Source organism: Pelodiscus sinensis, chromosome 13 (assembly GCF_049634645.1).
Source record: "Pelodiscus sinensis isolate JC-2024 chromosome 13, ASM4963464v1, whole genome shotgun sequence".
NCBI lineage: Eukaryota > Metazoa > Chordata > Testudines > Trionychidae > Pelodiscus > Pelodiscus sinensis.
Genome location: NC_134723.1, coordinates 26,589,179 through 26,613,954, shown reverse-complemented (window position 1 = coordinate 26,613,954; position 24,776 = coordinate 26,589,179). Strand labels below are relative to the sequence as shown.

The 24,776-nt window shown below is 42.5% G+C and overlaps 1 protein-coding gene and 1 long non-coding RNA gene across 2 annotated transcripts in view; one reads left to right on the top strand and one right to left on the bottom strand.

Annotated features, from left to right (window-relative positions):
• Positions 1-361: 361 nt before the first annotated feature.
• The window catches only part of PGK1 (phosphoglycerate kinase 1), a 25,021-nt gene continuing 606 nt past the window's right edge, over positions 362-24,776 (bottom strand). Inside the window, exons 2-11 of the mRNA XM_006136196.3 lie at positions 20,408-20,458; positions 17,690-17,845; positions 17,429-17,573; positions 14,427-14,530; positions 10,207-10,326; positions 6,588-6,702; positions 4,160-4,339; positions 3,352-3,529; positions 2,981-3,079; positions 362-802 (exon numbers count right to left, since the gene is read on the bottom strand). Of these exons, the coding sequence (XP_006136258.2) occupies positions 762-802; positions 2,981-3,079; positions 3,352-3,529; positions 4,160-4,339; positions 6,588-6,702; positions 10,207-10,326; positions 14,427-14,530; positions 17,429-17,573; positions 17,690-17,845; positions 20,408-20,458 (1,189 nt within the window). The 3' untranslated portion in view covers positions 362-761. The remainder of the gene's footprint in view (positions 803-2,980; positions 3,080-3,351; positions 3,530-4,159; positions 4,340-6,587; positions 6,703-10,206; positions 10,327-14,426; positions 14,531-17,428; positions 17,574-17,689; positions 17,846-20,407; positions 20,459-24,776) is intronic.
• The window catches only part of LOC142831234 (uncharacterized), a 27,823-nt gene continuing 24,168 nt past the window's right edge, over positions 21,122-24,776 (top strand). Inside the window, exon 1 of the long non-coding RNA XR_012906905.1 lies at positions 21,122-21,450. This is a non-coding gene — a long non-coding RNA (uncharacterized LOC142831234). The remainder of the gene's footprint in view (positions 21,451-24,776) is intronic.

The following is a 24,776-nucleotide window of genomic DNA, read 5'->3' as shown; positions in this document are numbered from 1 at the left end:
CTGAAATTAGGTTTTGCTCTAATCTAGGAATCTAAATTTATGCACCTTATCAGATAGTGCACGATTTCTAAGTTAGTGTATACACTGATTTTTTAGGGAGAGGTCCTGTTGTTGCTTTGATACCAGATTTGGCATCTGCAAGTGCTTGAAAGCAATGAGCATCATGCTGGGAAAAATCAGTTTCAGGAGTATGTATTAGGTTGCTTACATCTGCCAACACTTGGACAGCGTGAAAAAGCATTTAAAAGATTACAATGCATTAGTACAAAAAGGGGGAAAACAGACATGAAGCATAGCTTTAGATGAGTGCATTCTTCTGCAGATGATTAACTATGTGAGAGAAGGAACACATACCAACAGGTTAGCACTTACACATTTATTCAGCAGCTATTACAGTCAGTCAATAGCAAAACCAATTTGTTTTTACAGTCAAGTGACAACAGCTGCTAAAAACACGGATCAAGCTTAACAAAGCAATCTATTTTGAGACACTTTTAAGGATTAATCTCTTTAAAAGGCAAAATATAAATATATACACTCTAAAGTAACATCACCAATTTAACACACTACTTTAGTTCAAGTGGGAGAACAGTGGACAAATCCACATCATGTAAACATCTCGGTTGTCATCTTCTCCTAATACCATCTGATTTCGGTTTACATTCTGTGATCTGCCTCTTGCAGAGCTGAGATACAGAAGCGCAGCAGTGTTGATGGTTAGGGGCTGTGCACAGGAACATACTGGGGAAGTGTTCTGTCCATTACACATTGCTCAGAGCATTCACACCAGGAAGAACTTTACCTGTTAGCAATTTAGAAACCCAAATAAAGTTAGGTTTACTTAAAAAGAAGTACCTAGGTTTAAATCCAATATCTTGCAACATTTTACCACACCAGTCACAATTAAGCTGCAAAAGGACACTGACCCTATAACCTTGTTAATTTTTGTAGATATTATACTTATCTTCATTATCTGAGTAAACACATTAATGTGCCAATGAACATTTGATTCACAATTACATTCACATGAAAACAGAAAATCTCTTTACATTCCTGTGTTAAATTAACATGACTTGTACAATTCTACTATATCAGTGGCAGCAGTGGGGGAGAGGGAGGCAGCTCACAGGGAGCCAGCTTAACAGCCTTTTCCTCTGCATAGTGGCTCCCGCATGCCTGTGTGTAACCACTGAACATCCCTAATCCAAAGTCCACTAATTCAATGAAAAGATTCCCATGGACTGAAATAGGCTTTGGATCTAACTTAATGCTGTTTCATATTTTTGAATCACAAGTAACATGTAGACCTTGAAATGGACAGGGATTTTTTTTGGAGGAAATTAAGAGTATTACACACCTTTTCAAATACTTCTGTCAATACCACATTATTGAGGTACCAGAATTTTTCAAAAATGATTTTTCACTGTTATGCCATTTTACTCCTGCACCTTGTCTGGTTTTGATTATGAAAATAGCCAAACTGTTTTCATTTTTGTTGAATCAGTCTCATCATGCTGAAGTACAATGCTACACTAACTGATTTTTAAGGAAGCTCACAACCCAAAAGTTACTTTTCCAAAATTAAAGTATTTCTAAACAGTTAAAGGTTTATTAAGTTTAAAGAGACTGAACACACAAAGCCTACATTTGCAGCAAAACGAAACAACTTTGTCCTTTCAACTAAGTCTGCTGCACAGTGCTCCTTGCAGCAGTTTGCATTCTTTCCCATCACCATTACTTCCTAGGCAACAGAGACAAAAGCCCTGTCTCAAACAACTGAACTGCACAACTGTCTATTGTGACATCTTTTTTATATAATATGTAATAGCAATAAAGAATTTACACATATTGGGAAACAGGTAATTACCAGAGGAAATGAAAACCTATTTACAAGTACAATGCAGCCCCCTATAAAAGAGGGCTAAACTTTCAAATCTGCTTGTGACCACTAGAGGGCACATTAAAACTATCAGTGGATCATTAAAATGATGTTCTAATGCTAATGTAAATTTTGGCTAGAAGTATAGACTACTCAGCCTTTTTATAGTTTGCTTTATGAAACCTTTTAACGAATATTACAAGGATTATATAAATATTCTGGTTGTTAGCATCTGAGACAAAGCCTATTAGAATGTTTAAATTTTTCCTGATGAAGGGAAACAGCCAGCAACATCCCCATATGAATGTCCCCCACCCCATCACCACCTAAAGGGAACCTATGTGGTGGAAGGTTTGGGGTAGTGATTCTGTGTCTGTTCAGTATGGTTTTATGAGAAGCAATCCCATTCCAGGCACTGCCCATTTTCCTGGCACAACCAAACCAGTTCCTTGCTTTAAGTTATGATAAGAGAAAGCGGTATACTGAATTTGGTTGTCCAAGTTCTTATCATTTAGGAGGAGTTTATGGACACACAGACTGACATCTCTCTCAAATATATAGTAGATGGGGAGGGGAGAGAGAAGAAGAGGCAAGAAGGGAGTTTAAAAAACATGGCGAGCACTTAAAATAGTGCATATTAGTTTCTACTGATTAAGGATGTAAACTCCTGTTTAGTTAACTGGTTAAACTTTATGTTTAACTAGTTAACCAATTAAACAGGAGCAGACAGGCTGGAGCCAACAGGCTGGAGCAGACCCCCTCCCTGCCACAGCCAGGGGCTGCTCCAGACCTCACGGGTTAACTGTAATAGGGAAGCCATTCATATTCCTACTCATTTTACCCCTTCTGGAATGAGAAACTGTGTTCTTAGGATAGTATTGAAGAAAAGAGGGAAGAAAATGGAGTCTAAAGAATTTTTTTTTAAAGTCACTAGGTAACTCAAAAATAAAGACAAAGCATGTCCCCTATGGCTGGTGAAATACAAGGAACACATTACATTACAGTGCCACCCTAAACTAACCCCAGCCTACCAGAAAACAGGTACACCTAATCCCCAACCCCTCAGTTTCTGAATTAGATTAACAGGAGAAAAGAAGTTACCCTCTAGAAGTTCCAAGCTGGCACCACCTCCGGTGCTGACATGGCTGACTTTATCCTCAGTGTTCCATTTAGCACAGGCAGTAGCAGTGTCTCCACCACCTATTAAAGAAAGCAAATTAATTACAGATGGATGAAGTTAAATTTCATTCTAACTAAGACAAAGTTGGCATGGAGGAATCTGCTTCTCCTCACAAAGTTGCTAAGTCCACTGCAGTGGTGTGTGCAACACCCTTCAAGGCCATGCTTGCTTCCAGAGCAGAACCGAACATTTCCTCAATGAAGTACAAGGAGATTTCAGTCACTTCTGCTCCAAGCAGAAGCCTTTCCATTTGCATTTAAGAGGGTTAGTGCATATATCTACACCGTCTTACCAATAATGGTGATGCAACCCTGGCCAGTAACTTCCACAACTTTATCCATCAGTGCTTTGGTTGCTTTGGCAAACTTGTCCCACTCAAATACACCAACTGGACCATTCCAAACAATTTGCTTGGCCCTGCCCACAGCTTCAACAAACTTCTTAGTACTTTCAGGACCACAGTCCAAGCCCTGAGAGGCAAGGGAAAATGGATACAATTATTATACAGCTTCATATAGATGTCTTGCTTTAAAAAACAAACGTTAAATAAGAGATTCCTGCATCACCTCCCATTCTCCTCAGCATGGCAGTAGCTAGCCACATCTTATCTGCGTCAGTCTCAAAGACACAGTCACCTCCTTGTGACAAAGACTAGTGGACTTTTTTTAATTTATAATACATTTAGCTCTCTGTTGGTGCAGAAATGACAACAAACTGGGTAAGAGGCAACAGCCTTTCCCCCACCCCCATGCAGTGAATACTGAGGAATTAGGGGGGAACTGCTACTGTTGCTGCTATATTGTGGAGCCTGCTGTGGCATCTATTAGAAAAAGTAATTTAGCCTTTATAAAAAGGACTTGGGGCCTTGGAGAGGAGCCTGTGTCATTCATACAAATCTAAATGTAGAAATTGCACATCCTCTATTTTATGCAGAACAGAAGGTTTTAACAGGAATTTTTTTTAGTTAAGTATCAGAAAAGTTATTCAAGATTTATACACACCACACGGCTGAGTGTCATCTGAACAAGCTTCCTGCAGAATCTTAACTAAGGTGTTCATCCTCTTCCTAGTATATTTTCCCTAATTCTATTAAAACATACCATCCAGCCAGCAGGGATCCCCGAGGCCACGGTGGCTTCTCCACTTTGTGCATTCTCATCAAATTTATCTGCAGTAATAAAATCAACTGGCAGAGTGATCCTCACACCGTTCTTCTCAGCCTTGGCCATAAGGTCCTTGATGATCTTTGATCCCTCTTCATCAAACAGAGAATTACCAATCTAGAGGGGATAAAGAGTAGTGTTCCCTCTAAGATTTTCCATCCTGGGGCAGGTTGAAATTTCTCATGTGCGCCAATATTGAGGTAATATGTGGATGTGCATCCACCAGTACAAACAAAAACCATAGATATAAATACATATTTTAAGTAGTCCATAGGTGTGGAATATATTTTAAAAAGGTATAATTAACAAGGAGCAATCTTATGATTATTTAATATGAAATCAAATAAAAATTTCATTCTACCCTTGAAAAAGTGGGTTGTACCCACGAAAGCTCATGATACTATTTATATATTTGTTAGTCTAAGGTTCTACAGGACCATTGGGTTTTTTAGTTACGGACTAACACATCTACCCCTGAGACCCTGGAGTACATGTATCATTCTTTCTAACAGACAGAGGCATGTTTCAAAGATCTTGCAAATAAGGTTTCATCCTACAAAACAGCTAGCATCACACCTAGTACTTGCTGCTTCTGACTCAGAGCCAGAACTCTACCAGATAGCAAAGATCTGGCCTTAAATACAGCTTACCATGTATTAATTAGTAACACGGGATTTTAATAACATCATTAAAACCAGAGTTTTAGATATATGCAACACTCAAAAAAATTCTGTTAAAAGAATCTTTTTCTTTCTTACCTTAAACCATTAACATAGGGGTAGGCAATAATTTTTGATGGGGGACCACTCCAAGAATTTAGTAAGTAGTCAAGGGCCGCACTCTTCTGTTATATTAATGGAGGAGGTGTGGGGGGGTCTGGGATGAAGGTTGGGTGCAGAAGGGAGCTTAAGGTAAAACAGGAGATTGCGACCTGGGGCAACAGACTGGGGTGAGGAAGCAGTGCAGGGCCTGGGAGAAGGTTGTGACATGGGGCAGAGGTACAAGAGGGGATGCAGTGATTTGGGCTGTGACCAGGGATAGCAGGTTGTGGTGCAAGGTCCGGGAGAAGGATATGACCTGAGGAAAATTACAGAAGGGGATGCAGTGTCTGGGAAGGTGTATGGGAGCTGGAGCAGGGTTGCAGAAATTTTGGGCAACATGGGGTAGGCAGGCCGAGGGAGGTACTGGGGTGCCAGAGGTAGGATCTGGCTGGGAGCCCAACAGGTTCCTTAGCCAGGGTCCCTGCCTTCCAGCCCCTGTACTTGTTCAGGGGAGCTGCAGGAGCCATGTTTATTGCTCTAAACTGAATGCTGTGAGCCCGAGAGATGACGGGGAAGGGCACTTCATATGCTTCCTGTCCTGCAAACAAGCACCTGCTATTAGCCAAAACCAGCCAATGAGAGCTACTGGGGGCAGGGGCAGCATAAGAAGCCTATCACCCCTCCCTCTAGGTTCTCAGAATTCAGAAATACACATGTGGCCCTGCAACTGGCTTTTGCCCAACCCTGGAGTAAAAGCTGGAGCCATTTATAGCAAGCAGCAGCGGCAGGCAAGTGCCTCTGAGGCAATCAGCTGAGCTCCTTGTCTATGCAAGGAGCTCAAACTCTGCACAGGGCTCAGAAAAGGGCTGCACACCTGCACAGCTTACAGGGAACCTTGGTAAAGAGCACAGTGGGATATTTAAAAGAATTTCATTCAGCTTTCAGTCACTATGGAGGGGTTGTTATGGGTTTAGGAACATGATGCAGCATAAAAAGTTTGTTTTGAGGCTCTAAGGAGTAAAATAAAATTATGACACCATGTCACAAAGCCCAGTTCAACTGATTTCCTCTCATGCTCCTTAGTCTTGGGGTCCTGGAGCCCAGACTGTAGACCAAGCTCAAGTGTCTAAACTGCAGTTATGGGGTTCAGGGCATTGGGCTATACAAGTCAGAGTCAACTGACCCAGGACAGACATTGCAGTTCCATAAGTCTTTTTCTGCAGTGGAGATACACCTTAATATGCACTTTAAGAAGTGAGTCAGCAGGAGTCCTATTAACTACTGACTTCCTTTACTGAAGGCTGAAACTTGATACCTTGCTCTTGTTGCTGGCTCTCTGTACAGGGCTGAGCTTCACTGGAAGTCCACAGTACTTACTTTCAAGACATTATTCATTTCCTAACAGCATCCAGCTCTCAACAATAGGCACGCATAATTCTGGCAAATTGAGACCACTCAATATTACATTTGTTCAAGTTCTATTATGAACTTTTACTTCTAAACTCCAGGAGAAGGGAGAGAGAATAATCTAACAAGCATCTGAACACCTGGCCTCTCTCCACCCTCCCCCCCATAAAGCAGAGACAGAACTGCTGGTTTCATACCTCCATGTTGTTGAGTACTTTGAGGAAAGTGAAAGCCATTCCACCACCAATAATCATCTCATTGACTTGATCCAACATGTTATTGATTAGCTGGATCTTATCCTGAACCTTAGCTCTGGTGGGAGCAAAGGGGAAGGAAAAGCAAGCAATATGGTTAGACATAACACTATTTGAGCAGGATTTATTTGATTTAAACATTGCATTTTTGCTAGATCTTTGTTCCTTGCAGAAAGTGACAACATGCAAAACAGCCATTTTAGTTATTCAAGAATTGTAACACTCAAGCCTGAAATGCTCCAGGCTATATACATCTCAAACCATCCTAGAACACGTGGAATAACAAAATCAGGAAGGATTAGCAACTAAGGATGTAACAGTATAATTGATTAACCAATAAGCCAAATCTTATAGGTTAATCCCCCCACTAAACCCCACTAGTACATTTTTAGGAGGCTGGCCAGCAGAACATCTCAGTCCCAGCTTGCTCCAGGTCTGGGGCCTATCCCTGCTACGGCTCTGCAATTAAAGCGTATTAAGAGCCTGGTGGGTAGGCAGTCTGGCTCAGTTCCAGCTCACGCTGGCTTTAGGAGCTCAGACCCACCCTGGACAGATGCTACTGCCACCCTGAACTACCACCTCTGTATCAGAGGCAACACCGCAGGGCGACAGGCAGCTGGTCCGTGAGGGGAGCTGGTTTTTACACTGGCTCCCCTCACAGGCCAGCTCCCAGCTGGCACCCCATGCTGCTGCTTCTTCATACAAAGGCAGCAGCACTGAGTGGCAAGAGGCTTCTCAGGAGTGGGGCCAGATTGCACTGGCTGCCAGCCCCATCCCTGGGATTATAGAATAGTGGAGTAACTGATAAGAGTTCATGAGGTTAATCAACTATTCAATTTACCTATATTTAACATCCCCATTAGCAACACTATGAGAGCACTGGCAGCAACTCCTAGGAGACAGATATTCAGCACTTAATATTTTCATATCACTGGGATTAGAATATTAGAATTCTTGATTGCAGCCCAATGAATAATCTACTATGATCTCTCATTAGCCCCCAATGCCCACTTTATGTAATTAAACCAGCATTACGACTCCAATAAATTAGAAGTATAGCAGAGAGAGTCACCTGTAAGCTACCTGAACAGAGTTAAAATCACAGCCAGTACAGCACCACTCCCCCCAAAAGAAAAAGGATTCGATTTTAGGCATAAATTTCAGATCAAAATGCTATGATCATGTCCATAATACTAGAATTTCAGAGACAGTCCCACATGAACTCCTCTCTTGCTCTCCATTCTCTTTAATACCAAGTGCACAGGCTGCCAACACCATTTAAAGCAGCCAGCACCTAATATTGCTAACACCGTTGCAGCGGAACTCATGGGCAAGTTTTGAAGCATACACAGGGCCAAAGAGAAACCCAGCAATGAGGTCATGTAGGAGTCTCACACCCTGTTCAGCGAGCAGCAGTCCCAGGCTGGAAAAAGATGAACATAACAACATACAAAACAATAGGGTCTAAATTGGCTGTTACCACTCAAGCAAGAGAGTTTTTTGAGCATTATGCAGTTTTCTGAAGACATTTGCTCAGTGTGTAGCAGTAGTCTAAAAAAGGTTAATATAACATTAGAAACTATTTGGAAAGGGACAGACAGTAAACGGCATAATGTCACTAAAAGAATCTATGGGACACCCACACATCTTGAACGCTGCATGAAGTTTTGGTCACCTGACCTCAAAAAAAGATATTAGAAATGGAAAAATATTAGAAATGGAAAATATACAGAGAAGAGCAACAAAAAGGATTAAGGGTATGGAACAACGTCCATATAAGGAGAGATTAAAAAGGACTGGGACTTTCTGGCTTGGAAAAGAGACTACAAACGGGGAGCTATGATCAAGGTGTATAAAATCATGAATGGTGTGGAGAAAGTTAAGTGTTATTTACTCCTTCAAAAGAAGTAGGTATTACCCAATGAAATTAATAGGCAGCAGGTTTAACACAAATGGAAGGAAGTATTTCTTCATACACCACAGTCAACTTGTGGAACTGCTGCCCCTGAAATGTAGTGAAGGCCAAAATAGTAACTGGACTCAAAAAGCCATTAAGTAAGTTCACAGAGGAGTGGACTATTAATGGCTATTAGCCAAAACAGTCAGGGATAGTACCACCTGTAAGTGGAGTGCATGGATGGCCACCCAGGAGATTCAAATGCCCCCCAGCTGAATAGCAGAGAGCCCACAGCCTCCCAAAGATGGCAGCATGTTTATATTGGTGGTGCACATCTGCACATGGCTTGGTGCATACCATAAAATGTATTCTGCACATGGATGGAAAATATTAAGAGGGAGCATTGTTCAAAGACCCACCACAAAGTGGGGTGCTCCAGCCTGCCTGGAGTGGGCCCAGCCCGGACACATGGCAGGCAGAGGCGGCTTAGGCCACCCTAGGCCACCCTGAAGCAGCCGCCTCCCCATCACCTCTTTAATCAGTTAACCAGATAAGCACTACATTTAACTGGCTAACAAATTAAATGGTATTTTACATCCCTACCCTATACAGCTATTTTTATGATCCTATTGCAATGTGATTCTCTGATTTTATCAATCGCCTTGATGTTCTGATCATCCGGCCATTCAAGCTGCTCCTCAAACAAGAGCTTCAACTGGAGAAGTAAAGTGCGGCTCCCTTTAATTCTGAAAGAACCATTTAAGCTAAATCTGCCATTAGTGTTGTGCATGCAGCTCCTGCTAGTCTATGAGAGTGGTTGTGCATATAACAGAGGGTAAGGTGTGGCTCTAAGATTCCAGAAGGTATCAATAAAGGCAGCATTGCAGAGAGTGAGCAGCAAAGGCCAGGTCATGTTATAAAGAATGAAAAATGGAAATTTGAGCTGTTTGCAGTCTATATATAAACTATTTCTTAGGAAACAGGTTGAATGTATGGGTAGAAAGAGAAGCAAGAGTAAGTGATTTTCTCTTCTGGAGATACTATTTACCTAGATGTCTACGCATGTTTTTATTCCTTCCTCAGGGTCAAAAGGACCCTGGCAGAACCACCATGCCAGTATGCAAAGTGCACAAACACACCACACAAATGAGCAGCACATGGAGAGATTACTCCTACACTCACAGTTACCCAATAGATTTCACTCCAGGGAAAGTACATTAATCTCCTGTAAAGAGCCTAGTTACAGTAGGTCACAGTTGCATAGTGATAGGCAGTGTCAACTTACATAGACACATGAGTTTGCATTAGGTTTGTACTCTGAACCGCAGCAGAAAGGTCACTGACTAACAGCCTTCTACATCAGTGCCTGTATTTACAGCTAAAAGCTCTTCTAGTTCATTTTCAGAGCATACTATACTGTTGCTAACTAACTCCAGTTATGGCAGATAAAACACTAGCACAATATTCAAACATGGCCTGCCACCATCACTGGAGGGGACAGGGCCAGTCAGCTCCTCTATAGGGTATGAATGGATCTAAAGATTTGCACACTATTTCTTGGTTAGAAAGAAAATACTTCGTGTTCACAAGTGGTGGAATTGTTCACTCTACCACTGAAGTTGATGTATGTTAGAAGGAAACAAAATGCAGGGTCTTAGCACTTACCCTCCAAGGATTGCTAAGAAGGGCCTCTCTGGACTCTCCAGAGCCTTTGCAAAGTAATCCAGTTCTTTCTTCATTAGGAAGCCAGCAGCCTTCTGAGGGAGATTAACACCTACCATGGAACTATGAAATCAAAGGGGAGAAAAAAAAAAAAGAGTTCTATAATTTGTATCAGAGCCATCCAACAAGATTCTTACATTCCTAGTGCCAGAGCAACTTCAAATGTCCATAGGAGTATATAGTACAGGCAGTCCCCGAGTTATGCGGATCCGACTTATGTCGGATCCGCAGTTACGAACGGGGCTTTTCTCGCCCCAGAGGACAGGAGCAGTGGGACGCCCAGATGCGCCGAGGTCCGCCACCCCTGTCCTCCGGGGCGAGAAAAGCTGCTCTTCGTCTCCCTGGTCTGCAGGGAGACGGGGAGCAAAGCCTTGGAGCACGCTTGCAGCAGGACAGCCCAGGCGCGCTTGGGCTGTCCCGCTGCCCGCGTGCTCCGTGTCTCCCAGGTCAGCAGACCAGGGAGACGGAGCAAAGCCGTGGAGGACTTGGGCGGTCCTGCCACCCCCGTCTCCCTGGTCTGCTGGGAGGAGAAGGGGAGGGGTGCAGCTAGTGCCCCTTCCCCCCCCCAGCAGACCAGGCTTTTCTTGCCTACCCCTGGGGTAGAGAAGCTGGGGGCTGCCAGGTTGGTCCCGCAGTGCCACTCTGGAACAACCCGGCAGGACCCCAGCTGCTCTGCCCCAGGCGTCCCCAAGTCAGCCGCTGCTGAAACTGACCAGCGGCTGACTACAGGAAGCCCGAGACAGAGTTGCTCTGCCCCAGGCTTCCTGGAATCAGCCGCTGATCAGTTTCAGCAGCACCTGACTTGGGGACGCCTGGGTTTCTTAAGTTGAATCTGTATGTAAGTCAGAACTGGCGGTCAGTTTCAGCAGCGGCTGAATCTGGACGCCAGTTCCGACTTACATACAGATTCAACTTAAGAACAAACCTACAGTCCCTATCTTGTACGTAACCTGGGGACTGCCTGTAATCCATTATTCAGTTGCAACAGCAGCAGCAAGAAATCTATGAAAATAATGAACACGCCTCATAAATTTTATGTTTAGAGGTGTTCTGTAGATAGCTCAAAGAATTTTTGCATGGACTGTTTGTCATGCAAGGAATATTTAAGGCAAGGGCCAATCTGATATTCTGGGGTGGGAATAACTTAAGATGAAAATAAAGCCCAGCAAGCAGGTCCTCTGTGCAGGGAAGGAACAAATGTGCATATGTCTGTTGAACTAAGTTTTAAAATCCTTAGGACAGAAGATAACAATTACGAAGCTGTTTGCCTGATAGTCATGTATGTCTGACTTCTTTAGACTAACTCAATGCCTGATCATTATTTGTCTTCAAGAAACTTGTACACCACTTTCAAAAGGCTAGTTTGAAAACTTAAATTGATAAACTTAAACAACAAATGATCTGGTAGCATTTTATAGACTAACAAAACATGTAGATGGTATGAGCTTTCATGGGCACAGCCCACTTCTTCAAATAACCAGAGTTTTGAGTTTAGGATGTGCACAGGGCGGGGAGGGGAGGAGCGGCAGGGCAGGGGCCAGAAATGACTTCCCTTAGTCTGGCAAAATCCCTTATCTGGGAGCAGTCAAGTCTCAAGGGTGCTAGCCAGACCAGGGAGGTACAACCTGTACCTTTCCCAACAGAAAATGGTCCATAAAAGTCCTCACACATTTTGTCAAGTGATTTGAATTTCAAAATCTAAAAGTCTATACACTTGCAAATTCATGAACGTGAACTCTAATAGCTACAAAATGAACGGACGAGACTATACTTTAGCTATGTTAAATTCAGCCACTTGTTCAGAAAGGGAGCATAGCTATGGATAAGAGTTCCATGTTATGTCATTCCCAACTAAACTTAATTAGCTGACAGTGGAATCGGGAATTTCTCAGCATGTATTTAGAAATAAAGTCATTAGAGTATTAAAGCTGTATGTACATTTCCCATGATCTGGGAAACTCAAGTCAGAACGTCTTCAATACCTGCAAAGATACTGGAGCAAATTAAACAATGAATTTGTAAGCACCTGTAATAGCAGATAACAGGATTACAAGGAATAGCCAGCATGATTGGTGAAGAAAAAAAATATTCCAAACCAATTGCATTTCCTTCTTTAAGGTGATTATTGGCCTAGTGAATAGGGAGGAAGCAGCGGACATATCTTGATTTCAGTAAAGCTTCTGATACAGTCTTATAAGCCAACTAGGAAAATGTGGACCAGATAAACAGAGCCTGCACATCTGCAGGTATCCACTACATATCTGTGGACCACTTTTGTGGATAGCAGCATGGATGCAGGTAGAAATGTTTATTTGTTCATGGCTGATTAGAATAGCCAGTGGGGAACTGTAGGGAACTGTGGCACGGATCCTCTGCCAGTTGCCCAGGGCAGGTAAAGGAGATAGGGACAACAGGCAAAGGCTGCTTGGGCGTCCACACCCAGCGTAAGTGGAAGGTCCACTGTAGTTCCCCTAGCAGCTCACCTGGCTTTTACTATGGCTGCCATGCTGGCAGCTGTGGGGAGGGACTTGGGCACACGGCTCTACTAATGAAGTTACTGCGAAGCTGGGTACATAACTTGGTTATGGTGAAAGACCATACTTAATGATTCACTGTCAAATGGAGACAGCATATCTAGTGGGGTTCTATAGTAGTCAGTTCCGGGTCAGGTACAGTCAGGCTACGTCTACATTGGCCCCTTTTCCGGAAGGGGCATGTTAATTTCAGAGGTCGTAATAGGGAAATCCGCGAGGGTTTAAATATCCCCCGCGGCATTTAAATAAAAATGTCCGCCGCTTTTTTCCGGCTTTTAGAAAAGCCGGAAAAGAGCGTCTACACTGGCCCCGATCCTCCGGGGAAAAAAGCCCTTTTCTGGAGGATCTTATTCCTACTTCTAAAAGCCGGAAAAAAGCGGCAGACATTTTTATTTAAATGCCGCGGGGGATATTTAAATCCCCCGCAGATTTCCCTATTACGACCTCTGAAATTAACATGCCCCTTCCGGAAAAGGGGCCAATGTAGACGAGCCCTCATTGTTTATAAAAGACCTAGATAATGAGAGGAGAATGCAATTATAAAATAGGTGGAAAATACCAAGATTGGAAAGGTTGCAAGCACTCTGGAGGAAAATATTGAATTCAAAAACAACCTTGACAAACCGGAGAATTAGTCTGAAGCCAACAAGATGAAATTCAATAAAAAAAAAAAAAAAAAAAGACAAGTACAAACTACTTCACTTTGGAAGAAAAATCAAATGTTCAAATACAAAATGGGAAACTAGTAATACTGCTGCATAACTAATTAACAAGATCTGGGAGTCAATTTGTAATCCAATGTGAATACAAAGCAATGTGATGCAGATATAAAACAAAGCTGATACACTCAACATTCTGCACCCCAGAGTAAGACACAGAAAGTGTTCCACTTAGTACTGGCAGAGCCCCCTCTAGAGTACTATGTCCAATTCTGGATGCCCCACTAGCAAAGATGTCAAACTTAGCAGAGTCCATATAAGAGCACCTAAAAAGAAAAAGGTTCAGAAAACTTGACATATGAGGAAAAGGTTATGGGGGTGGGGAAGGGGGGGGGTCACGTTTAGTCCTGATAACAGAAGACTGAGGAGCAACCTGTTAAGGATCTTCAGGTATGTTAAGGGCTGCTATAAAATAAGGATTGTTCCCCATGTTCACTGCAGCAAGGTAGATTTAGTTCAGCTATTAGGAAAAACATTCTAACTATAGAGTAGTTAAGCACTGGAATAGGCTTCCAATAGAGATTATGGATTCTCCATGTTTGAAGGTTTTAAATATAAAACACTTGTCAAGGATGATCTAGCAATGCTGGATCCTGGAGGCTGGACTTAAGAGATGCCTTCCAGATTTTCTATATGTGGATCACCCCCTCAATCACATCCCCAGCAGGCTTCATTTCCCTGAAGATTTACATCCATGTTTAAGTTTCATGGGGTACTCAACATACAAGTGTCAAATTGGTTGATTTCAGCAAGAACTGCATCAGAGTTGAGTTGCAAATCTGAAAATCCTTTCCAGTGCCGTTCAGAACACCTTGCTAGTATAGACCAAGACTAAACTACCTCTTATATCCAGACTGAATTCAAAGGACAAATATTCTGTAAAACTCCCTACAGAAGGTGGTTAACGTACCTGTGAGCTCGGTGGGCAGTTCCAAAAGCATCATTGATATAAACATCTCCTAGTTTAGAAAGGGATGCTCTGAAAGCATCCACTTTTGCAGGATCAGCCTTGATCTGAGGAAATAAAGAGACAAGTTTGTGCTCCTTAGTTACAATGTAAACTGGCTGTTCTGCAATGAGCTATTGAAGCAGACTCAATTGTTCATTTTGGGTCTACTAATCAAATGAATGAAAGCAGGTAACATCTCAGAAGCTTGTTAGTACCCATGACCTAGAAGACAGCTTTTTGATACTGTTCAGGATTTCTCATGGGGTTGTTTGATATCATTTAGTTTAATAACTGTATAACCATGCCAAATCTTAGTGGTTACACAATTTTTTGATGGCCCCCAGGGATGGGGCCAACAGCCAATGCGCTCTGGTCCCCACTCTGCCGCTGCCCTGCACATAGAGGCAGCAGCACAGTCCCTGTCCACAGCTCCTGCTCCGCGAAGTTGGTGCTTGTGGGAAGCCAGCTCTTAAGTCAGCTCCCCCCAACCACCGGCTCCTGCCCCCCCACTGCCTCTGAGAGGCAGTGGGGGAGAGGGTGGCAGCTCTGCAGAGCTGGCTCTCTGGGCGTATCAGTTCTCACCTGCCCCCCAGCCCAGCACTGCTGCCTCTGATAGAAAGGCAGCAGCACACAGGAACAGCTCTGCATCTACTGGCTCCCCACCTGCCCCCCTCAACCTCCATACTGCTGCCTCTATAAAAGAGCAGGGGCAGGGAGATGGAGGAGCATCAGCTCCCACCTTTTGCCCTTGCTGCCTCTGATACTGAGGCAGGGAGGGAGGTGCATGTAGTCATCTGGATTAACTAGTAAGCCCCAGCTTATCAGTTATCGTTTAAACAACTATATACTAACATCCCTAATTTCTCATAGCCTCTTTTCTAGCCCAACCACTGGCAGCAAGTGATTTAAACTGAGTTTAGTATTCCACACAAAGAAACATTTTGCTCCTGTAGGCCGAGCAGAAGATGATGCTATTGATACCAGGCACTATTAGAGTATGGCTACAATGCAGAGTTTTTCTTAAAAAAAAAAAAAAAAAAAAAAAAACACCCAAAACCTTTACTTACATCCACACTGCAATCGTGTTCTTTCGGGACGGGGAGAGAGAGAAGAAGAGACACTGGTAAACCTCTTTCTGCAAGGAAAAAGCCTTTTTCCGAAAGAGCTCTTTCAGAAAAAGGCGTGTGGATGGGGAAGAGGGAGTTCTTTTGAAAAAAGAGGAAAGAGGAAAAAGCACAGGTGCCCACTCCATAGCGATCACAGCTTAAATGCAAAATAGCATCCATTCAGCATGGATGCTATCTTTGGAAAAAGCAAACTGCTTTTTCAATGGTCTTTTGCTGTGCAGACGCTCTCTTTTGGAAGAAGTTTCTTTGGAAGATCTCTTCCAGAAAAGCTTCTTCTGAAAGAAGCCTGCAGTCTAGACTGAGGCTAGGTCTACAGTGTAGCTTCCCCCCCCTTCCCGCCCCCCCCTCCCCCCCCGGGAAAAAGCTACACAAATTTAACTCTGCATTTTGCATCTAGAGAGGGCCAAGTGGCAGAAAAGCCTCCTCCTTCGGAGGAGCCCTTATTCTTCGAAGAACGAGGTATACAGAGCTCCCCTAAAGAGCATGTTTGCTCTTTCGCCAAAAAAAAAAAAAAAAAAAAAAAAAAAAAAAAAAAAAGTGGAAGAGCAAACGCCTTCCTTGGATGCAGCAGAGTTTATATCCTGGAAAAACCCCACAGTGTAGACGTACCCATAGCCTTATAAAGGAGAAGAGCAAAAAGTTACAGGGAACCTACTGTCTGTAGCTGAAGGGGTTTTATGTTGGGATGTGAAAGGAAGAAAATAGTGTACGGAAGGAGAGAATGTAATGCCCGTAGTCTCTCAAATTGACCAATTTCAGTGCTATTCATGGTTTCTTAATACTTATAAGGGAAGCATCCTCTCTTCAGAGGCTCACTTGCACTCCAGGCTATTTTTTTCTATGCTACAGAGTCTTCTGTGTCAGGCTGTAAAGGACACGGCCCTGTACATCAGCATTCCATTCCATGCACTGTATCTGAAGGGAGCCAAAGCCTGCCTGGCTAATGGGGTCAATGCTAAGAAAAGAAATCATCTGAGATCAAGTGCTCTTCCTGACCTTCAAGGAAATGTCAGAGGTACAAGGCGGCATGGACTTTGTATGGCTGCTGAGAGGAAAGCAGCCTTATTCATGATATTTCAAAGTGCTGGTACAGTACAATGGTTAAATCTCTCATTAATATGCGCTAGAAATAAAGAATGATGTGAGCACATGGTTCTCATAGCTACAAAGAGGCAATAAATTCTCTCCTTCAATACTACATTATCTCCCTTTCCAAAGCAGCATAAAAACCCTTCAGATGGAACTAGTAGCCTCCCCATAACCCTTTGCAGTACTCCTCCCTTTATAACAATGCCAATTACTGTAACTTCATCCCAAATTCTGGCATTAATAGTATAATTTTTCAACTTTTTACTAATCATTATGGTCACTCAATATCATCATGTTTACATATGAGCAACCTATGCTCCCTGAGGAAGTTGTGTCATTTTCCACCCTAGCCATCAGATATTTTAACCTGCCAGAAAGTTGTCAGGTTAGCTAGTAATAATAATGCAGTATACTAAATGTCCAATCATTTCAAATGAGTGGACTTTATTCCAAACCTTAAAAGGAAAATACCACTCCTATCCATCAAGAAAGCTTCATGACAAAAAGGCCTGTTTTTACACCACACTCACCAATACAAAATGCAACCTCAAATCCAGAATATGGCTCTCACACCATTTTATCTGGAATCATATTAGAGCCTCTCACATGGACATTTGGCACAGTAAGTGTTGCCTGCTGTATCAGTCTAAATACATGGCAAACAATATCCCCACAGCTCCATGTCACTTCTACTTGTCATACAATTGTGAATAAGGAAGAAACAACTGAGATAAAATGAGATCTCACCTTGTTCCCCGAAGCATCTTTCCCTTTCCCTTCTTCTTCTACATGGAATCTGAGGTTTTCCAGGAGGATGATGGAACCAGCTGGAGGATTAGCACAGGCCTTCTCCACCTCTGGACCCACACAGTCTTTCAGAAACAAGACCTTCCTGGAAACATGAATCAAGACACACAGATGCATTAACTAAAAAAATACTGTTGATGTTAAACAAGATCCATTTATAGGAAAGAGTCTGCATAAACTCAACAACTATTAGACTTTTACCTGCCGATCAATGCTTCAAGTTCTTCAACCACTGGTGCCAAGGAGTATTTGTCAGGCATTGGGACTCCATCAGGTCGTCCCAGATGACTCATCAGAACCACAGACTTGGCGCCATGATCCAAGCAGTGCTTGATGCTAGGGATAGCTGCCTTGATTCTGTAACCACAAAGAAAGTGACAAGAGAAGTTGGTAAGGGGCTCACTTTGAGCTCCCAGAGAACTCTGGACTTGCTAGACATTAAACACAGGAAGCAGACTGACACACATCAGCTGGGAGTCATCTCTAACAAAAATAAGGGTAAGCTGAAGAGAAAAACAGCAGAAAAGTTCTCATCTGAAGAACTTGCAACACATTATTATTTAAGAGGGAATGTCCACCAGTTTTCCCTCAGACATTTCTAAAATCCATTCTTGTTCTCAAGAACACAGCACAGCATTACTAACAATATTACATATACGGGATATCATGTCTTTCCATGGGTCTGCAATAGGCACTGGTTACATGATTGGTATGGATAATGTTAACATCCAAAAGCCTTGCATGTGGAGATTATCCTGTAACATGCACTCATCACAGCAACAGCCCTATGGGAAGCTTCAGGAGACCCAGAGTTCACTGGTGTAACTGTTGCAAAATGAATTGAGTAGGAACATGTCAAATAGCTTCAAAAACAGTAAGTACATCTACACTAGATTTCCAATCCATTTTTCCATAGGTGCACTTCTGCTATCTTCCACTGTAGACAGGAGAATGGGAGTTTTATGTACATTGATCCCCAATAGTTGTTCACGGTTACAATGCCAGCAGACACTGCTCATTACAGAAAATGGCGCGCACACGCCCCCAATGTCGCCCTAGAGTAGATCTTGGAGCCTATGACAGGTGATCCTGACTGGTTTGGCCAAAAGGCTATCAAGTGCCTGCACTTCAGCTGCCCTTCCCCCTGTCTTTTGCCTTGGAACTGAGCCTCCTCCTTTCCGTGCAGGCAGGGGAGGGAAAGGAGGGGCACTGATGTCAAGGAGCCCCCTCCTGCTCTGTATCCTTTCTCCACAGAGCAGAGAGGGGGCAAAACAGGACTTGGGATGGAGTTTGCTGGCTAATTTAGGGAGTGGGCCGGGGCAAGGGTGAGCCTGCCTTAGCCCCACTGTACCACCAACCAGAAGCCACCAGCAGTACCCAGCTGGCGCCCACATCCTGAACTCCTACCCAGGACACAAACCCCCTCCTGCACTCCAAACCCCTTCCCTAGCCCTGAGCACCCCTGCATCCAAACACCATCCCAGAGCCTGCACCTAGAACCTCCTCCTACATTCCAACTGCCTGTCCCAAGAGCAGCTCAGAGCCCCTCTCACACTCCAGATCCCTTATTCCAAGAACACAGCCTGCACCCCAGCCCTCTGCCCCAGCCTAATGAAAGTGAGTGAGGATGGGCAAGAGAAGGAGAATGGAGTGAGCCATGGAGAAGGGGCAGGAAGGAGGCAGGGACAGGATATTTATATTTGAGGTAGATCTTGGATTGCACTTGAATTCAAAAAGTGATCTTGTGCTCAAAAAGGTTAGAGACCACTGCCCTAGAAGTGGAACCAATAGTCACAGATTTTAAGGCCAGAAGGGACTAGCAGATCAGTTAGCCTGGCCACCTGTTTTTCACTGGCCACCATCACCACCTGCATGCTAAATCCAACAAAGACTGAACTATTTTGTGTCTCCAACAGAATATAGGAGAGGCTGAAGTACCCCAGACCTCAAGTCTTCCACAGTGATAGGGAAATGATTAAAGTGAGATACTTGCCAGGATTACCTGGATGTGACCTGAACCAAAACACTAATGGATTTTTATCGGCCTTCCCCCAGGTCCCTGATATCTGTCCTGGGGGAAAAATTCCTACCAACCCCACACATACTGAACAAAGACCATCAAACATTAATGGCCACGCACCTCAGAAATACCTGGTCCCATCTCCAGCCATGGGCATCCTAATGCTTCAGAGGAAGGGATTCTCTCTCCTAAAATATGCATTGGAGGGTGAATCCTTTCCTGACCCCTGCAGGTGGCCATTAGTAGTGGCAGGAAACATTAGCAAAAAAACCAAACACACCACACTAGTATGGACAGCTACTAGCCTTGTTTTCATGTGCTGGAACAGCTAAAGGACAAGTGAGACAACTAGCCTTTTGATCTAAATGTCCCCAACAACTGTTTCCCTGACTAGTGCAGATGGGATCCTAGTTCCAATTGGAGTCAAACAAAATGACATATGGCATGTTTTGCACATAGACTGGTGCCTTCTATATCAAAAAATAATAGTGTTCAAACATTGATGAGGTTGTGAGAAAGGAGAGGTGCCTTTCCCACCCCAGATCAATCCTAGCACATTCTCACATGGGGATACAGCCAGGCAAAACAATTCCTTGACAGTCATTTCATTGCAATCACATTTAGCAGGGAAGCAAAGGCTTTGGTATCTTCTAGGGAAAATTTTTATGAATGTCCTACCAATGCTTAACAACAAGAGGAGCTAATCCACTGCCAGTAAGCATTTTGAATAATGTTTTGGAGTCAGGCTCTCTCTATAATTTAGATGTCATCGTAATGTGATCTGGCCACCAGCTGCTAACACATCCATTGTTAACACTGCTGGAGCAGAATCAATCATACAGTATCCTGAGTATGGACAAAGTTATCAGGGTTTCTACTTGGATTTTAAGTATCCTTACCTTTGGTTGTTTGTGATTTTGTTGTTTTTCATTGGAACATTGAAGTCAACCCTAAAAGAAAAAACAAAAATTTAAGCTCAATTAGAAAAAAGGATTTCCTTTAAAAAGGTGTGGAATTTGCTGATCAAGGGACTGACTAGGAAATCGATTCAAAAGCTGATAAAGTTAGTACAAGGTTTTCAGTTCCACCCTAATGTACAGCAAGTCCCCACATATAACTGGCATATGACTGAATACATCAAAATAGCGAGGTCACAGTAGCAAACAGATGTAGAAGGCAGAAAGGAAACAGAAAAAAGCTACATTACTTCTTATGGATTCAATGGATGGATGCTGCCACTTGGTAGTAAGCAAATCCACAAAAACTTACATTGTTAAAGGATAAAGAAAAGAGTGAGGAAGCTTAAAGTAAATTGAAATACAAGTCATTTACAAAGGGAGAGATTAGACGCACCCTGTTAATTATAAAAATCATGAGCATTATTAAAAGAATCATGCAATGTGAATACAGGTAAAGGCATGACCAAGCCTAAGCCTGGAAAAAGAACAGCAAATTTATGCCATATTTAACTTTGCATAGGCTATCTTGCAGCAATAGAGCCAAATTTGCAAACCTTCCATAAAGCTAACTCCCATGGTTCTGAGTACCATGTGAATGATGAGGCCTCATAACATCAAACCTCAACCATGAAGTTTATTCTCAGTGGAGAGGAAAAAGCCTTATGAAATACTGTCAGTTTCTTGCTCTTTGGACTTCACTATGCAGACTCTGCCACTGAAATGGTGGCAAGCACAAACAAAAAGGGAGATGTTCAAAGACAAATGGCAAATTAGGTGCCCAGCTACCAAGACTTTCAGTGGAAATTGGGAACCTTTGAAAATCGCTCTCTAAACTCCATTTTCCCAGCAGGATGACAAGATTTACTTTCTACTACTCTCAGAATCATCCAGACCCATGAGTTAGTCATCAAGTATCTTCCAAAAGAAATCATTTATTATCTCTGCCTGGATCTGAAGACAGCCTGAAACAGCTAGTCTGAGTGGTGAGTCCTCCTCCATTTACTTCTGGGTGTTAACTCTGAAGCCTATTGCTTACCACTTTCCCCTCCAGATACGGCTAGAGTGTGAGTTTTCGGGATACCGAAAAACTCCCCTGCATCCAGGGAACACATTTTCTCTTCCACTTTTTTTTGTGGAAGAGCAAACACGCTCTTTCAGAAGCCCCCTCCTCATTCTACGAGGAAGAAGGGGGCTTCCAAAAGAAGATTTTTTTCCAACATTTGGCTCAGTCTAGACAGAAAAGCCTCTTCAGACAGAAGAATTGGAAAAAGATATGCAAAATGTGGAGCAAAGCGCATTTTCTTACCTTTTTCCGACAAAAACTTCTAGTGTGGCCGTACCCTCCCTGCCTAAAAACTCCTGCTCCTGCTGAAAAGGGAAGTTAATGCTCAGCTGAGGAGCTGATATGAAAACAGATTAATTAGTTCTGCAGACTGCAGTTCTTTGGCTAAGTCATCAGCAACAGTAAAACATGCTTCAGAAGCCACATCCCCAGAACAGTTATGACCAAGGGGAGGGTAAAGAGAGGGAAGAGGAAACCCTCCTCCCCCCACAATTCTGGTTATGCTAACATGGTCTTTCTAAATGAGTGGTGGGAAACAGGTATTGCCAGCAACTCTGATCTCTTCCATTTGTTCCATATATACTCAGGTTTTTCAATCACTGGATTTTCAAAGAGAGACATATTTGTAGACCTTGTTGGCATACACTATGAACATAAGGAGCTTATAAGTTACTAATTGTCAATCTCTGTTCTGTGGCTAGTCGGTGGAGCTTTCCTGCATTCTCATCAGATCTCATTGGATTTCGCTAGTAATTTCCTAGCAGCACATGGCACATTACAACATCCCATATTGAAGTAAGAAAAGGGAGACATTTCTGCCACTTATGTCTAGCATACCTAGTACCCAGAAGCTAAGGCGTGACAGGAAGTTATGTTGCATAATAGCTGAAGGCAAAATTTATTCACAGGATGCCAGAATGACACAGAACGTTAGAACTAAATGAGACCAACCCTCTCTTTGCTTTCACTTTGTGCAATTCTGATAGGAAAATGTGGCTGAAGCATGATGACTAATGAACAAAGCCTTTTAATTTAGGAAAAAACAGTACTGCATTATATAAATGAGATCGTGCCCTGGCTTTTGTGTGTCATAAGACTGTGAAGAGGTCCTGATACCAAAGAGGCCATCTGCATTTTTGCCTGGAGACTGCCCAGTAAAAAAAGCATGAGGCCAGAGCTTTAAAAGCTGCCAGCAAAATAGGAATAGCTGAGCAGAAAGAATTGAACTGGCAATCCATGGTACAAAGGACTAACTAAAAAAAAGAAAATGCAAAATGATGATGTTTCTATTTTTACAATCATAAGGCAAATGAACAATTTGCTTAGCAAAGTCTTCAGTCTATCCTTGCCATCTTCTGCAGCATTATAGCTAAAATATTAAGAAATGTGAGTACTCCTTAAACTGAATAAAAGTAACACTAATGGAAGTCACTAAGACAGCAGTTTTGCTCATACCTCCTGCCGATAGCATTTGGACTGGAAGATAGGAGGGTATACAAGTACAGCAAAGATTATCCAAGGGAACAGGAAGGAAAAATGTTAAATTCAGTATCAATTAAGAGGGCAAGATTATTCTCTTCAGGGAAATGGGCTTTAAAAAAAAAACAGCACATGGATCAATATTTTTCAATTTAGCAGTCTAAGTTACAGTACAGATACAACATTTCAAAAACCAACATCAATAGAAGAAGGGCAAGCAAGCAAAAAAAAAACTAAAGCAAGATTAGGAATTACTTGGGTGACTTGAAATATTTTACCTCAGATAATGAATTCATCAGGCAAGGGACTTTGGACATAACCAACAAAGAGCAGATTGATTGTATCAACCCCACAATTCAGAGGAGAGAGAAAGCGGACACCAAAAGGAGAATCTAAGTATCAAGCTAAATTGGTAAACATGCAAGCCATTGATCAAATTAATCAATTTTCTTCATAGAGGTACCAACTGAATCTTTTAAAATAACTGCCTACTTTTTAAAAAAAAAAAAAAATCACAGAAATTAAATAAAAGACCCTCTACTTTTATTAGATTCTATCATTCAATCCATCCTCTGCCAATACAGGGTTGTCAAATGGCAAGTTGAGACTCAAATTCTTGTTCTGCATTTGGGAAATGCACCAAGAGTGATGGGTCATTTAAGGATTGTCCTCCTTTTGTTGATTTCATCTACTAATGCCAGCCAGCCTCCCCATAGCCAAAGTCTTGTTGAATTATTTGAAAACAAGGCATTTCATCACAAGAGAAAAAAATCATGTTTACAGATGAAAAGGAGGCACAAATGATGTAAGTGATATTGCATATTACATCTTCCACTCATGTACCAAATTAAGTGGTATGCCCTTGTTATGTTGAGATGACCTTGGGGAAAAGCCACTGCTCTAGAAAAAAAGAAAAGATCTAAAACTTATAAGCATACATTTGTGCCTCAAAGCCCTTGTGCACCAATTCCCAAATTCAGCTTAAAATGTATTTCTATAAAGGCCAACTGATGTATTTTATTCAAGGTTAGTTTTATTAACATCTATTTCGTTTCATCTTATTTCTATTAGAATCCACAATATTCAATTCTCAGGACGGTAAAGTGCATTTAAAAAAAAGCCACAGAAAAGATTTTGTTGGACTAATAAAAAAATAGTAAAAAGTGCAGAAGTGTCTCGTTAAGTAGGACATTTTTAAAATAGGCCAGCGCAATGGATGTCAAATCCCATGCAATAGTCTAAATGAGAATTAGACCTAGCTTTTTCCCCCCCAAAATATCCTTATTTTGAAATGCCTCCTGGCTATAACTTTAACAGTGGGAGAGGGAGGACGAGACTCCTCTTAGCTTTCCCAAAGAGGATCCCGTTGGGTGTGTGTCACAATCACAGATAAGCACTACATGCCCTCGAGTCTGCTCATTGAGGCATGGCACAATCTGCAGCAGTCTTAAGGAAGCTGGGCCCAAGTAAAATAGGCAGCAACACGTGGTTGCTAGATTTGGGAGCCGGGGGGGAGAGACTAGGATTTTTTTTTAATGCCCTGCCTTTCCCAGGAACGTCTATTGACTCGAAAATCATTAGAATCAATCCCTGTAACTCATTTCACTGGGTGGCTAATTGGGAGTCTCAACCTCATGCTCTTATCACACAGACCTTTCACAAAACGTTGGCACGCTCATGAAGATAACAGAGCGAGGGAGGGCGAGAAGAACTAGTCGCTGCTGCCAGCTCTTGCCCTTATGTTCAGCTCCAGGTGATGGAGTCCTG